General features: G+C 37.9%; 1 protein-coding gene across 1 annotated transcript; it reads left to right on the top strand.

Annotated features, from left to right (window-relative positions):
- The first annotated feature begins 2,138 nt into the window (after positions 1-2,138).
- On the top strand, positions 2,139-15,158 carry LOC126278570 (exosome complex component RRP41). Its single transcript, XM_049978774.1, has 4 exons — positions 2,139-2,529; positions 4,781-4,987; positions 13,950-14,159; positions 14,867-15,158. Exons 1-4 carry the CDS (start codon positions 2,368-2,370, stop codon positions 15,041-15,043), a joined length of 756 nt encoding a protein of 251 aa, XP_049834731.1. The 5' UTR covers positions 2,139-2,367; the 3' UTR covers positions 15,044-15,158.
- Positions 15,159-15,860: the final 702 nt, after the last annotated feature.

Here is a 15,860-nt window from a genome sequence, read left to right as displayed (position 1 = left end):
CGCCATTGCATCACACCCAAAACCCTTGTATTGCTTAGGTCAGGTTTCCTTCCTATCCAGATTTCATAGGGGGTTCTATTCCTTAATGCTTTTGTAGGTGATTTATTGTTCAGATACACAGCGGTTGATACCGCCTCTGCCCAAAAATCTGCTGATAATCCAGCATCAGTTGTCATGGTCCTTGCTTTTTCGACAACGGTCCTATTAGCTCTCTCAGAAACTCCATTTTGAGATGGGCTGTACTTTAAAGTAGTTTAATGCCTGATTCCCATTTTTGCCAGAAGTGTATTCAATTTCTGGTTAATATATTCTCTCCCATTATGAGACCTGATGATCACAATCTTCTTTCCCATCCACCTTTCGAGCAAATTACGATATTCCTCAAAAGAGTCACTCATATGGTCTTTGGAACTAAGAAAATAAACATGAGTATATCGTGAATAATCATCAATAAACGTAAGAAAATAATAACTCCCACCTATGGATTCGCACTCCATCCTCAAATACACTTCGCAATTTGTCCCAGACTTCTTTCGCTGTCGCAACTTTTTCAACGTGAACATCATTCGCGCTCATTTTAACGGTAACTTTGATCTTTCTTAACGTAAAGAATAATACCGAAGAATAATGCAAAAGAGTTGCGTTCGTCTTGTAAGAATAACTCGTACTACACGCAAGTGCACTACTTGGAACTTTTCCAGTACTTTCTCACTACTATATTATGGATACATTTATTCCAAATGCATAGCTAGACCCGTAACCTATTAGAGTCGACAAAGTTGAATAAGTAATAATGAGTAAAAGAAATTTAGTGCCAGTAACTACATTTGCACTTCCAGGTAAAACACATCGAACACAACAACCAAGGAACATTATATTACACACATAAAACTCAGAGCTTACAATAGCACCATAGAGGTATATTATATTTCACATGCTGCACTTTGTCGCCCTCTCACACGAAATTTATTGTTCACACAATTCCAGCATAAACTAAATTTCGACATTTTATGACGACCTACTATGAACAACGTAATAGAGAATCTAGTGAGTATTTTATGAACAGCTGTAACGTCTCGATGTCCTTTCAACGTTGAAGTGCCGTGCGGTGTGAATGCTCAGGAATTCCTCTGACTTTCGACGCTCGGAAACGTGACGGTGACGTTCCGGCAAGTGTGAATCCACCGTACTCCCAGATTGTTATTGTGAGCGAATACGATAACTGACACAGAAAAATACCGACGTCTCACTGTTATTTCCATAGTCTCTCGAATTCCTTATGGTCACTACTTCCTCAATGTCACTGTTGGTACTACCCTTCCAAACTAAGTTGTCAATCAGCACGGTGGCTCAAGGACACGATCGTATAAGTGAAATACCTTTACTATTCTGACGCCACCTTTGTTTGTGGTTGTGCTGAAAGTAGTGACTAGAGAGGGAGAGGGAGGGAGAGAGAGAGAGAGAGAGAGAGAGAGAGAGAGACAGAGAGAGAGAGAGAGAGAGAGAGAGAGAGAGAGTAGTACACAGTTCTATGAACGTATGGCGCGCAGTCCCACAGTTATTTCCATGACGTATAGAACACCTTCCAGTTGGTCTATCCCTCTCCTTTATAGTCAGATCTCAGACGACGCGAAGCTAAGTACAAGCTTCGGTAAACAGATAGCGCGAGGCACTGTTGGCTGGCAGTTACCAGTGGCAGTTACTGACATAGCTGCTAGTACCAGATGAGCAGTTATTGCAGTAACTACGACTTCGCAGTAAACAGTTATTTCTATCACGTTATTTTTTGCCACATACAGTTACAGTTTCATTGTATGAAATACCTGTATGAGATTTAATCCAAAATAAAATAAATATGTATATTTGTATTATGAGAGCATTCCGTTACTTCATGAACTACATAATGTCGATAAAAAGTTAACTGCTGTGTTTACCCTAGTTCCTGCCCTCCATGGCACTAAGAATGCTTTTGCTAGCAGAAATTTAAAAAAATCGGCCGCCTTAGTGTTGCACGCCTTGTAAATATCATTGAAATTCGCATGTCCCACCAAACCTAATCTGGGGCAACGCCGGCTCCCTTTGAGCCGTAACTATACGTCAGGGTCTATGGATTAACCGGAAATGCCTGTATGGTCGCTCCCGTCAGCCACCGCGCCAAAGTGTCAACTTTGCGCGTAAGTTGTTTATAAATTCAACGCTAGTCATCTGTCGTGCAGACGAAGTAACAGCACGTGGTACAGTTTATCCGCCACAAACAAACCAGTCGTCGTGCTTAATATGTGTTGTTATACAGTGATGTGTTACATGTTGAATCTATATTCGTGAGAGTTTTGTTTGAAGTCGTAAAAATATTCATTGTAAGAAACAATGAATTTGCTGTCGGAAGAAGGTTACCGTTTAGACGGCCGCAAGCCGAATGAACTAAGAGTTATTAAATGCAAGCTAGGTGTTTTCAGTCAGCCTGATGGTAGTGCATATTTGGAACAAGGCAACACAAAAGTGCTGGCAGCGGTCTATGGTCCACATGAGGTAAGTAAGAATATATATGACATGTTTCCTGACTCGTTCTTGCACTCAATAAATAATTGTCAGTTGCACACGAAATTTCCATGCTCACAATGTTTGCTGTAAATTGAAGTTGTCACTTGAAAACTATTGTTAAATTTATATCTTATTTCACTTACACTCGGGTTTCAAAATATAAATCAAACCAAGATCTACAAATATTTGCTATCGTCGATGAGGGCATCAATGACAACTTGCCTATGTATCCAGTTGTCATTTAAATTGTAGGCTATTATTGCGTTATAGGTGTATACAAGAAACATGATACTCGTATGTGATATGTCGTATTTGTGATCTACAGTTAACGAGTCTTAATTTCACAAATCCTCGGTTTATTTGTTTTCTAACAAGCAATAACCTGCAAACCCCAGAAGTGGGCAGTAATGGTCATATGCTAGGTTTTCTTTGATTTCCCTAAATCGGTTCAGGCAAATGGCAGGGTGGTTCCTTTGAAAGGGCACACTATACTTCCTTCCCTAACCCAATGGGACTGATGACCTTGCTGTCTGGTCCCCTCTCCAAAATCACCCAACCCCACATCCGTCCCTGGCAATCTATTTAGTGTAGGAAATAGAATGACTGCACAGGACGTTGTACAACACTTAGTACCTGGGATAAGTCCAAGACTATTCCTTGCTGTAGTTAAAGAAACAACTTTAAAAAAACCATAGCAGTTTTTTTACCACACTCCTTTAGAGTCTCATGAAGCTGTCTTGAAATGCTTCCAAATAGAGCCATAGAGGAGAAGAAAAACTGTCAACATTTCACTGATACTTTAGTAATTCAGTGTCAGATAGATTCAGACTTGACATGTCTATTAAATCAATCACATTGCTACTGCTAGTTGTTGCAGTAAAGGACTAGATGATTTAAACTTTTACTGATGCTCTAATCAGTCAAAGATGTATTACGAATAATCTGTAAAGAGAAGCAAGAAAGAGTTGATGACAAGTTTAAATGTGATCCCTAATACTTGTGTTATGGCAAAAAATTCCTTTAAATCTCGCATAGCAGAGATCTCTGTGTAGCATGCTCAGAGTAAGAACAATTATAGTAATGTTGCCAATTCACAGCCGCTGCATCTCTCTCTCTCTCTCTCTCTCTCTCTCTCTCTCTCTCTCTCTCTCTCTCTCACACACACACACACACAGTCCCACAGTGCGAGTGCAGCCTGTTTGTGATTCTTTTTGTTTCATGTATTGGTATGTAGCCGTTTGAGGTAAGTCATTACCATTTTATTAAAGAAGTGTTTGATCTAGCAAGAAAGAGAACAATGTGTTTCTCATTTTTTATGTTGATCAGTATGGTAGTAGGCATTACGTAAAACAAAAATTAAGATACCGAAACTTATAATTTCGGTGAAGCAGCTTTAGAAATGACATTTATTGTAGATAGGAAATATGTACATGTATAACTTCAACATTTTAATAATTCTTTTATATAGCTACTGTCTCTCTGTGACAATTTGTGAAAAAGACTCACATTTGCGGTTCAGTCCGGAACCGCGCAACTGATACAGTCGCAGGTTCGAATCCTGCCTCGGGCATGGATGTGTGTGATGTCCTTAGGTTAGTTAGGTTTAAGTAGTTCTAAGTTCTAGGGGACTGATGACCACAGATGTTAACTCCCATGGTGCTCAGAGCCGTTTGAACTTTTTTTTTTTTTTTTTTTTTTTTTTTTACTCACATTTTGGAATTGCCTCCTAACTGTAGATCTGATTAAAATCGTGTGGAAAAAATATTTTAAAATTCTTTCATTGTGTGTGATCTTAACCAAATTTTCACAAACATCTTTGATATGAGTGCAATGGCCACTGCATGATTTCATGTGAAATAATCCCGAGTGGACTGAATATTTTTATCTGATATCATTGTTATGTTCATGCTGGCTAAATGTTTGTGTTCATACTGTTAGGTAGATCACTTATTGACTGAATTGGCATGGTACAGTGGTTGAGGGACACTGGTAAGATGGGCCTACGCCTTCCGCTCCGTGACAGGTAATGGCGAGCCTTGACTGGTTAACATCTAGTGTACTAATTACATCTGGAGGGTGACTCTACTGATCATGTGTCCGAATTAGTTCATGTTGTGTTTATTGAGTAACATATCAGAAATCTTAATAATAGGAGAACCAGTCTTGGATATTAAATATCCCATTCCTTACATCCTGATAACTACAAAGGCAGTAAAATGTTTATTGTTTGACTTTCCAGATTCGAGGAAGCAAAACAAAAGCCATACATGACCAGGTGTATGTCAACTGCCAGTACAGTATGGCAACATTCAGCACTGGTGAACGTAAACGAAGGCCCAGAGGTGACAGAAAATCTCAAGAAATGACTCAACATCTGCGCCAGGCTCTGCAGGCGGCAATTAAAACAGAGCTCTACCCGAGATCCCAGATTGATGTTTTTGTAGAGGTATACATTAATGGGTATCCCATTTGTGATTGTGGTTGTTAGTGTTTTATTTTTTGTATTTACTCAGTGGTTGTAAACATTGCCGTTGTGGAAAGTACTATGTGCAGGCCACAAGTCTATCTGGAAAACAGAGACAACTCTGGTGAGAAATAGGGATAAGCCTCAGAGAAGTTGCTACTGCTGGCTAACAGCAGCCGCTTCTCACTTAACCTGTTAGTGGGATCCTCTGTCCGCTTTGTTGTGGTCATGGAATTTGCAGTGGTGTACTTTTCGTAGTAGGTGTTCCTTCTGAGACAGTAGCACTTGCACAGAAGTGGCCAAAGTACTGAAGACAGGTGTTGTTATATCGATAAACATTACACAGTTGCTTCTTAATTTTTATAATGTGCTATTTGCAGATATAATAATGCATATTTTATGTTGTCAGTTTTATTAAATCCGTTAATGTGAAATGTAAACCGTAACATTTTTTTCTGTCATTTAAAAGGAATCAAATGGTACTGACTTACTCCAGCTACTCTCTTGCAGTTTAGGAAACAATGAGGGAAATTTATTGCCCGACATTGTGTATATACTGTTTAGAAATGTTTTGGGGATGTTCGTAAAAAGGTTTCAGTGTATTGAGGATATTTTGAACATTTTTAAAACACATTTCTCATTTTCCACTAGATGAAAAACATTAAAATAAGTTTTGCAGTACATGTATATGCTGATATTTTGAACAGTTTCTACCTCATTCTCTCAAAACAGGCATTAAATATGTGGGGCACTGAGGACATAGGTCAAATAATTGGATATGTGTTTGATTCTCCAGTTGTGGGACATGGAAAGTGTTTATTCAATCAATAACTTGTTGGATTAGTTTACCTTTACATAATCCGTTAATATTTATTTTGCTGTTGCACCGACTTTTGGAATGTCTTTTAAAATAAGATTGTCTGGGTAATGTACAGGTATACTTAGCACTCATATACAACCGCTCGCTCACCGATAGATCTGTACCTACAGATTGGAAAATTGCGCAGGTCGCACCAGTGTTTAAGAAGGGTAGTAGGAGTAATCCATCTAACTACAGACCTACATCATTGACATCAGTTTGCAGTAGGGTTTTGGAGCATATACTGTATTCAAACATTATGAATCACCTCGAAGGGAACGATCTATTGATACATAATCAGCATGGCTTCAGAAAACATCGCTCTTGTGCAACGCAGCTAGCTCTTTATTCACACGAAGTAATGGCTGCTATCGACAGGGGATCTCAAGTTGATTCCGTATTTCTAGATTTCTGGAGAGCTTTTGACACCGTTCCTCACAAGCGACTTCTAATCAAGCTGCGGGCCTAAGGGGTATTGTCTCAGTTGTGCGACTGGATTCATGATTTCCTGTCAGGAAGATCGCAGTTCATAGTAATAGACGGCAAATCATCGAGTAAAACTGAAGTGATATCAGGTGTTCCCCAGGTGTTCCTCTGCTGTTCCTGATCTATATAAATGACCTGGGTGACAATCTGAGCAGTTCTCTTAGGTTGTTCACAGATGATGCTGTAATGTAGCGTCTAGTAAGGTCATCCGAAGACCAGTATAAGTTGCAAAGCGATTTAAAAAGATTGCTGTATGGTGTGGCACGTGGCAGTTGACACTAAATAACGAAAAGTGTGAGGTGATCCACATGAGTTCCAAAAGAAATCCATTGGAATTCAATTACTCGATAAATAGTACAATTCTCAAGGCTGTCAATTCAACTAAGTACCTGGGTGTTAAAATTACGAACAACTTCAGTTGGAAAGACCACATAGATAATATTGTGGGGTAGGCGAGCCGAAGGTTGCGTTTCATTGGCAGGACACTTAGAAGATGCAACAAGTCCACTAAAGAGACAGCTTACACTACACTCGTTCGTCCTCTGTTAGAATATTGCTGCGCGGTGTAGGATCCTTACCAGATGGGATTGACGGAGGACATCGAAAGGGTGCAAAAAAAGGGCAGCTCGTTTTGTATTATCACGTAATAGGGGAGAGAGTGTGGCAGATATGATATGCGAATTGGGATGGAAGTCATTACAGCAAAGACGTTTTTCGCCGCGGCGAGAATTCGGTCACCAACTTTCTCTTCAGAATGCGAAAATATTTTGTTGAGCCCAACCTACGTAGGTAGGAATGATCATCAAAATAAAATAAGAGAAATCAGAGCTCGAACAGAAAGGTTTAGGTGTTCGTTTTTCCCGTGCGCTGTTAGGGAGTGGAATAGTAGAGAGATAGTATGATTGTGGTTCGATGAACCCTCTGCCAAGCACTAAAATGTGAATTGGAGAGTAGTCATGTAGATGTAGATAAATCTTGTGCTTGAATCTTTATTTATTCACTTGATGCCAGCACAAGGATGGCTTTTACAAAATCATAAATAATAATGACATTAACAAAGTGCTACATATTACAAATATTGCATCTTATGTCAATATTGTATATTTATTAGTTTATGGCTGACACACTGCTGATTCATTTCACAAGCAGTTTTAAAATTCATTGAATGAATATAAACATTTTTCTATCAGAAAAGGTTTTAATTTTGTATAAAAATCAATCTCCTTAGGTATTTGTATAAATTATGGCAGTTTATGAAGCCAAATCAAACCATTAATGTATGGGCATCGACCTGTCCTTTTGAATTTTGTTCATGTTCAAAAGTAGTTGTAGTTTGTTGTGGTGTTGTGATCATGTATATCACCGTGCTTGACAACTTCAGTTGGCTGACTCAAAAAAAAGTGGAAATGCTGCTGTGTAGAGCAACATAACCTGTTTGTAGGACCACACCATCTGAGGGCTACAGACCCAAAAGATTATTGCTGAGGTCCTTGCCCTCAGTGATTGGTGGGTTGATGGCTGCCCAGGAGTGAAAGGCTGGTACTCCCTCCTGGACAGTGTTGGTAGTGGCATTGTATAAATTTAAATTCTTCCTTACCTTCCTGTTTCCTGATCTTAGAATGGAAAATCCAGGATGGAATGCAACAATACTGTGAAAATATAGTTGCTCTTCATCATATAGGTCAGATGCTGAGCCGTAGGTAGGCACAACAAAAAAGACCGTCAGAAAGTGAGCTTTCGGCCAACAAGACCTTCATCGGAAATAGACACACACACATACACACACTCTGGCTGCTAAGGCCAGGCTTTCTGACAGTCTTTATGTTGTGTCCGTCTGCGGCTCAGCATCTCCAATATATGGTGAGTAGCAACTATCCTTTTCATAATATTGTTTTCTAATCTTAACACATGAGTTGTTAATTTTAAGTGTTTCAGTTTCCTAATTAGTTTGTTTTTGAAAGCTGCAGCTCTATTAAAATTCAGTTAAAAAATAAAAATCAAATAAACTTCATATTATGTATATGTACAATTTAATACTATGAAATTGTGTCCTGTCTTGGCCACTAGACAGCAGATCATTTGTACATGGCAGCAGATAAAATAACGAGAGGTTAACAGCTTTTTAGAAGTTTAGAAGAAAAGTCAATGTGGGCTGTGCTGCTATGTTACTGTGTGAAGCCTATGCACAGGTCTGCAGTGTAAAATGCTTCACTGAACATCTTCTGGCACTTTCATATTGATAATGTTACCAGACAAAAAATATTCCAGCGCTTATGTAGCATTTCACTCTGTAGGAGGCAGCACCAGCACCACCTGTGAAAACAGACAAAGAACATGTAAACTTCATTACAACTACTACATAACGAACTATCCACACAGATGAATGGTCACTAGTAAAGCGGTAGCCAAATGCCAACTTGTTGCACAGCATACAAGCTACCTGACAAAATGTGATAGAGTTCAGCTACTTCAAAACATGTGCCATTTACGAGGAGAAGTCCCCAGCAGTGGAATGAACATTTTGAAACCATCTATACGGTGATCCAGGTTAAGGTTGCAAGTATTAACTTGGTGGGCCCTTGTTTGTGAGTAACTTAAGGAAACAAATTCTGAGCTTTCGCACGATGTCTTACAGCTTTAAAAAAATGAACTGTATATGGATTATTTACGTAGCATAATGGATATACAAGCCTCAAGTGCAAATGTTATGGGTTCAACTCCCATGAGGTGCTGTGAAATTCTTCATTTTTAACTCTTTATCAAAATGACTTTGATAATTATTTTTATTCAGTTCATTGGTTGAATGTAATTTATCATTTTTATTCCTTTGCCATGTCATTTTTATCATCGTATTTTTCAGTTGCTCTCGGTTTTTCTTCCTACAATTCTTTCTGCACATAGAATCTTTGTCCATGTGATTTTAGTTAAACCCATTCATTAACATCGATTTAATTTCTTCTGTTTCATCATCCTATATTTACAACAATGTTATTGCATTTATTATTCATTATTTCTGTTCCCCATTTGGCTTGAATTTAGTTTTGCTTATAATCCATTCTTTCATTTAAATCTTCATCTGCATTATTTTTTCCATAGTGCAATAAGAATTCGTTTTAAATGTTTGTATGGTGATTGCCATCCAAGAAAACATACATCTTGTGAGGAAAATTGTGTTTTTGTCACCAAATGCACATATAAATAGATTTTCGTCTTTTGGTTTTTAACTGGTACATTGGCATTCCCAAATGTTTGGATATTGTGATAGATAAATAAAAAGAATTATATAATTAAATTCCCATACACAAAGATTCCAGCTGGAAAGAGAATGCTAGGAAGAAAACATGAGAGCAATTGAAAAGTTATCATGGTCGTTAAAATGACATAACAAGGAATAAAAATTAAAAATGCACATTAAAACCCATTAACTGAATAAAAAACGACTTAAGTAATTTTGATAAAGATTGAAAAATAAAAAAAAAATTGTAGCACCTGATGAGATTTACACCTACAATCTCCTGCATATGAGGCATGTACTACAACCATTCCACTATGCTATGAGTCCTTGTAACATTTCTTTTCTAATGCTATAGGGCATCACATGAAATTCTGTCCTCCCCTGCCATCTTATTACTGGTAAATGGTTTCAAACAATCAGTCCTACTGCTGGGGACCTCTCCTTGTTAGATGCCCCCAAAGTCAGTGTCAGCTTTCCCTGTTAGATATCTTTTGCCCCTGCCCCCATGCTAGCATCACACTCCTAGAACATTTATACTGCGCCTTATTTCACCTACTACATCTTCCTTTCCTCATCTCTTCTTCACTCTTTGTTTTTCCTTCTTACCCCTCTACTTTTGTCTCAGAACTTTGCTGGTGGTCCTTTTAATTGTTAAAATACTTCACCTGCACACCTGCATGCACATGTGTGCACAAAAAATATTAAGGTTAAATGCAAAATCTGTAAAGAAAACTTTGATTCACTCTCTCTTACTTTAACAAAACTTCCATTCAGCCATTCCTTTTTCCTTGGACTTTGTATGACTTGAGGCTGGGCCTGAATCATCTGAGCATTGATTTGTCTTGATATTGGTTTGCATTTCAGTTGCAGTAAGCTCCTGTTCTGTCCATTGTGGCATATACACAACCGAGGTAGCAAGTAGCGTGCACCATTGCAACAACCCTCGTATAAAAGTAACAACCCACATACATAAGCAGCATATTTTCATTATATCATTGCAAGGCAGTGTTTCACTTAGAGCAAGAGATACTAGCTCTGGCTAATAGCAAAGAATGTGGTACATCAATGCAGATATTATGTGGCTAGGAATGTCACATGATTTTTTGCAAGTTGTTGTTGTGTAAGTTTTTTGCCATCTGATCTCTTGTTGCAAGAAGACTGGACTTCAATAAGTGACAGAATATACTGTTCAACTGCCTCCATAGCCAAACTGTTAGCATTGCTCCCTTCAGTGCAGAAGGATCCAGGTTCGATTCCCGGTGTCTTGTCAGATTTGATCTGGGTTAGGGAGGTCTAGAATGGGGACCACTCAGCCTTGTGGGACCAAATGAGGAGCTGCTTGAATAAAGCAGCATAGTGGGACCATTATGTTTTATCTACTGATGATAATGGCTGGAAGCATTATCAACAAGCTGAACACATCCCACAATTGTAGATTGCTCCTCACAGTGCCTTGTAAGCAGCAGTCAGAACTGGTCTAATGCCTAATCTGTGAGTGATATTTATGTTTTGAATGTTGTAGTATGGGTGTATGTGCAAAGTGTCCATAAGCTGCAGATGACCAGATCCTTATCCTGATTTTTATTTTTTCCCATCCTCGGCTTTGCAATACCGTGATAAAATTCTTAGCTTAAAATTCACATTTATTCTTCTACATGTATTTCCCCCACAACACTTAATTTATTATTTGTGCATTTAATGTTTTGCATCAACATTGTTACAAAATGCCTAGCAATTTGATTAAGTTAAAACTCTACCATCTGGTGAGCAAGATGTATGAGACAGGCGAAATACCCTCAGACTTCAAGAAGAATATAATAATTCCAATCCCAAAGAAAGCAGGTGTTGACAGATGTGAAAATTACCGAACTATCAGTTTAATAAGTCACAGCTGCAAAATACTAACGCGAATTCTTTACAGACGAATGGAAAAACTAGTAGAAGCTGACCTCGGGGAAGATCAGTTTGGATTCTGTAGAAATGTTGGAACACGTGAGGCAATACTGACCCTACGACTTATCTTAGAAGCTAGATTAAGGAAGGGCAAACCTAGGTTTCTAGCGTTTGTAGACTTGGAGAAAGCTTTTGACAATGTTGACTGGAATACTCTCTTTCAAATTCTGAAGGTGGCAGGGGTAAAATATAGGGAGCAAAAGGCTATTTGCAGTTTGTACAGAAACCAGATGGCAGTTATAAGAGTCAAGGGACATGAAAGGGAAGCAGTGGTTGGGAAGGGAGTGAGACAGGGTTGTAGCCTCTCCCCGATGTTATTCAATCTGTATATTTAGCAAGCAGTAAAGGAACAAAAGAAAAATTTGGAGTAGGTATTAAAATCCACCAACAGTATCTTGTGGCTAATGTGCATCATTTTAAAATGATTTAGTTTTCTTTCCTGACAAGTTGAACTATGTCAATTTTCTAAGTTTCCTAACTGGGTGAGTTCATCATAATTGCTCACATTATTATCAGCTCACCTGGCAAAAACCTAAAATATAAAATAACTACTCACTTCTAGGTTTTTTTTATGGTACGCAAGTAAAGGGAAACTTAGGATTTGGTTTTAAATTATTAAGTTCCCTTCTTTTCCATTTCAGAAAGCTCAGAATTACATATATACATTTGATTACTCACATGCCCTCTCTGATGTATCTGTATCTGTTGCTGATAATCTGCATGCTCTGCAAGAAGTGGTATTGGAAGCTGCATGTACAGTGAAATCATTTGCAAACAAAGAAGCATCCATGCATGTTTGGTCCAAAAATGTGACAGTTGCTGCTGCACATTTTCTGAACAACAAAACATGCTACAACTTGTGATACGACTGGAGCATCAATGCAATGCTACAGGAGACAAAAATGTTCTCCAATTTTTGCAACCAGCCATTCACATACCCTTCTTAACACTCTGAGACATGATTCAGAGCTTTTGCAACATCGGTGGTTTCATCCTTCAGGCACTTGTACTTAAAAACGAAAAGCATGAAATAGTGGATTGTGGCGGAACCACCGGCACTCAAATGATTAAGATTGTAGTACCTGCGGTAATATTTTGGTTGAGGTATGGAAATGACTTGCTCAATCAGAGATGTGACAATTGCTTTTGTCACCTCAATGGCTTTGTAAGATTGAAATGGACATCTAAAAAGTTTGTCACTTGACAAAGATAACATGGGCTCTGAGGTAATGCTTTTCTCCTTATAATCATCTTGTAAAGCAATGCATTAGTCAGACAACTTCTCAAACATAGCCTCATTTTTTAATTTTAGAGGGCCTTGGTCTTTCCAGATTGTACCTAGAAATTAGGCTCTGTGTGATATACATTGCCTCAGAAACTAGCCCAAAAAAATGCACTCAAAACAGGACCACTTCTAAGCATCTGCAGTGAATGTTGATGCAGGTTGGAGTTGGTGTCAGACGTCCACTCTGACCAACCCTAGATTAGCTTGTACTCTGTCAGTTTACCTGTAGAACAAGGTGCATATTATTGTGTACTCATGAGTGAGAACATTGTTCCACATTGATGAACACACTGGTGCGCTACATATACCGTGCATTTATGCTGCTAGTGTATTTCAGTTTCACTTCTATGAAGGACTGGATTACACAGATGCCATTAGGAGTAAACACTCTGTAGTCAGCTCAGTGGTTTTGCGTGGTTTTACTATACTAGTAAAATTCAGCGCCTGTAATTTCTACCTCAGCATTTATCCACAGACTTCCTAAATGATGTACTTTTAACAAAGGTGAATAGGGGCTGTGCAACAACAGGGATGCCTCTTGAGGTAATATGGGTGCTGTCATTAGTCTCACTTGATTCAACCTTTTCCTAAGCCTTTCAGGGACATCTTTGTAAAACATTTGTTTGACAGTTTGTCCTGGAGGAACAGATTCTGTATGTACAATATCACTATTGTCAAAAAACCAAATCACCATTTCCAGAATGAGATTTTCACTCTGCAACGGAGTGTGCGCTGACATGAAACTTCCTGGCATATTAAAACTGTGTGCCAGACCGAGACTCGAACTCGGGACCTTTGCCTTTCGCGGGCAAGTGCTCTACCAACTGAGTTACCCAAGCATGACTCACTCCCCCTCCTCACGGGCAAAGGTCCAGAGTTGGAGTCTTGGTCCGGCACAGTTTTAATCTGCCAGGAAGTTTCAAATTAGCGTTGTTTTAATCTTTGATTTGCTCATTTGTTCAGTCGAGGAGATGTCTCAGTGTGCCACTCCTCACTTTGCCGCTTTGTCTAAGGATCAAATTCTAAAATCCAGGCTTCATCATCTGTGTTGTCCTCATTTTTATGGATTATTTGCATCCAGGAGTTACTGCTATTTTAATATTTTCTATAAGTATTCGTTTTTCAGGTTCTGCAGGCTGATGGTGGGAACTACTGTGTTTGTGTTAATGCAGCTACTCTTGCATTAATTGATGCTGGTATTCCCATGAAGGAGTACATGATATCTTGCTCAGCCACTCTAGCGAGTAACAATAAACCAATGGTTGACATAAGCCATGTGGAAGAAATTTCTGGTGGATGTAATCTTACAATTGCAGCTTTGCCAATATCTGGCCAGGTAAAAGTCTCTGCTTTCATATTCTGAGAATTGCATTATTGAGAAGGAAGAAAAGTTTCCATTCTAGAGTTAAATTTTGTTGCCATTGAAATAAGCATTCATGAAAAACAACAGTAGTTATTTATTTTATCTTCGTATTAACCAATTTGTATCATGTAGCATTTTCAGTTCTTCTTTATTTCTTTGCTGTTTCCTTTGTTTGCAGTACTTCTTCATCTTCTCCACACATTGTCTTCTTTTTTTTCATGTTTTTCCTTAGTCTTTACATTTTCTGTCTTGTAAGCCTCCTAAATTTAGTATTTTATTCTTTCTGTTATTTCCAGTTCCCTAATATTGATCTTTTCAGTCCTTTTCTGATCTCTATAATCTGTGATGCCGTGGACTTCTTTCTCTAGAAATAAAATATTATTTTTTTTCATTAGCATGTTTTCATTCATTTGTTGGAGATTAAACTTGGCTTTGCCATTACTTCTGATATTTTCTGTATATACCTGCTTTGGTAGATATCCTCATTTTCAGTAATAATAATAATAATAATAATAATAATAATAATAATAATAATAATAATAATAATAATAATAATAATAATAATAATAATCAGTTTGTTTGTAGTCCATTTTCAGTTTATCTAGCACTTTTATTTGTTGTAGTTCAGTAACAGCACCTTGTTTTTTTTTTTTTTTTTTTTTTTTTTTTTTAAATTTCAGATAGCTGTAATGGAGATGTCACAGAGGTTTCATATTGACAGTTTCCATGAAGTGGTAGAGTGTGCACTGGAGGGATGTCGTGAAATCCATCGGATTTTGAATGCACAAGTGATTGAACATGTACAAACTGCTGGTGTTGCATCCAACTGGGGAATGAAGTCTGCAAATGAACTGTGATTTCACTTTTACTTAAAAACAATAACTTTGAACTTGTCTGTGGATTCTAAATTATGTTGTGAGAGTACTATATTTTGATACTATAAAACCACTTCATTGTGTCTACAACCCTTTATTTTGTGATAAGATTCTTGCAATTCTAAACCTGTTGTGAATGAGATCCTTCCCCTGTCTTCCTTGATAACTGCAACTATCTGATCATTATACATGTACAAAAAGTGGGGGGAGGGGAGAGGGGGAGAGAGAGAGAGAGAGAGAGAGAGAGAGAGAGAGAGAGAGAGAGATGCTGTATGTTGTGAAGTGCAAGGTGAATAAAGCCATTACATCCTGTATACTATGCTGGAGAGGCATTTAAATTGTATGTTAGGAACTATATACATTCACTAAAGGTTCACTACAGTAATTGAAATTGGCTCCACTGTTTTTCTTGTTATACATAAATGATCTGTCATTGTATATCCAAGAGTAATTTCATACAGCAGGTATTATTATCATGCCAAATGGAGTAATTTCAACACTTGAAAATACAGATATTTATTTATTTAAAGTAAATAGCTGGTTCTTTCCAAGTGGACTGTCGCAGAATTTGAATAAAACACAATAAATGCAATTAAGTATTGGACAAAGCGTGACCACACCATTAGAAATAATACACGAGTATAAATCTATAAAAGAAAAAATATTCTGAATTTCTATATTTTTTAGTTGATAAGAATGTGAACTGGAAGTCACATGTTATAGATCTTAAATTCCTTTGCTCTGTAACTGTATGTTATATGATATCAGATTTTGGAGGTGAGAAGATCATTCACTAATG

This window comes from Schistocerca gregaria, chromosome 6 (assembly GCF_023897955.1).
Source record: "Schistocerca gregaria isolate iqSchGreg1 chromosome 6, iqSchGreg1.2, whole genome shotgun sequence".
NCBI lineage: Eukaryota > Metazoa > Arthropoda > Insecta > Orthoptera > Acrididae > Schistocerca > Schistocerca gregaria.
Note: the sequence above shows the minus strand (reverse complement) of the source record. Positions and strands in the feature narration are given on the sequence as shown.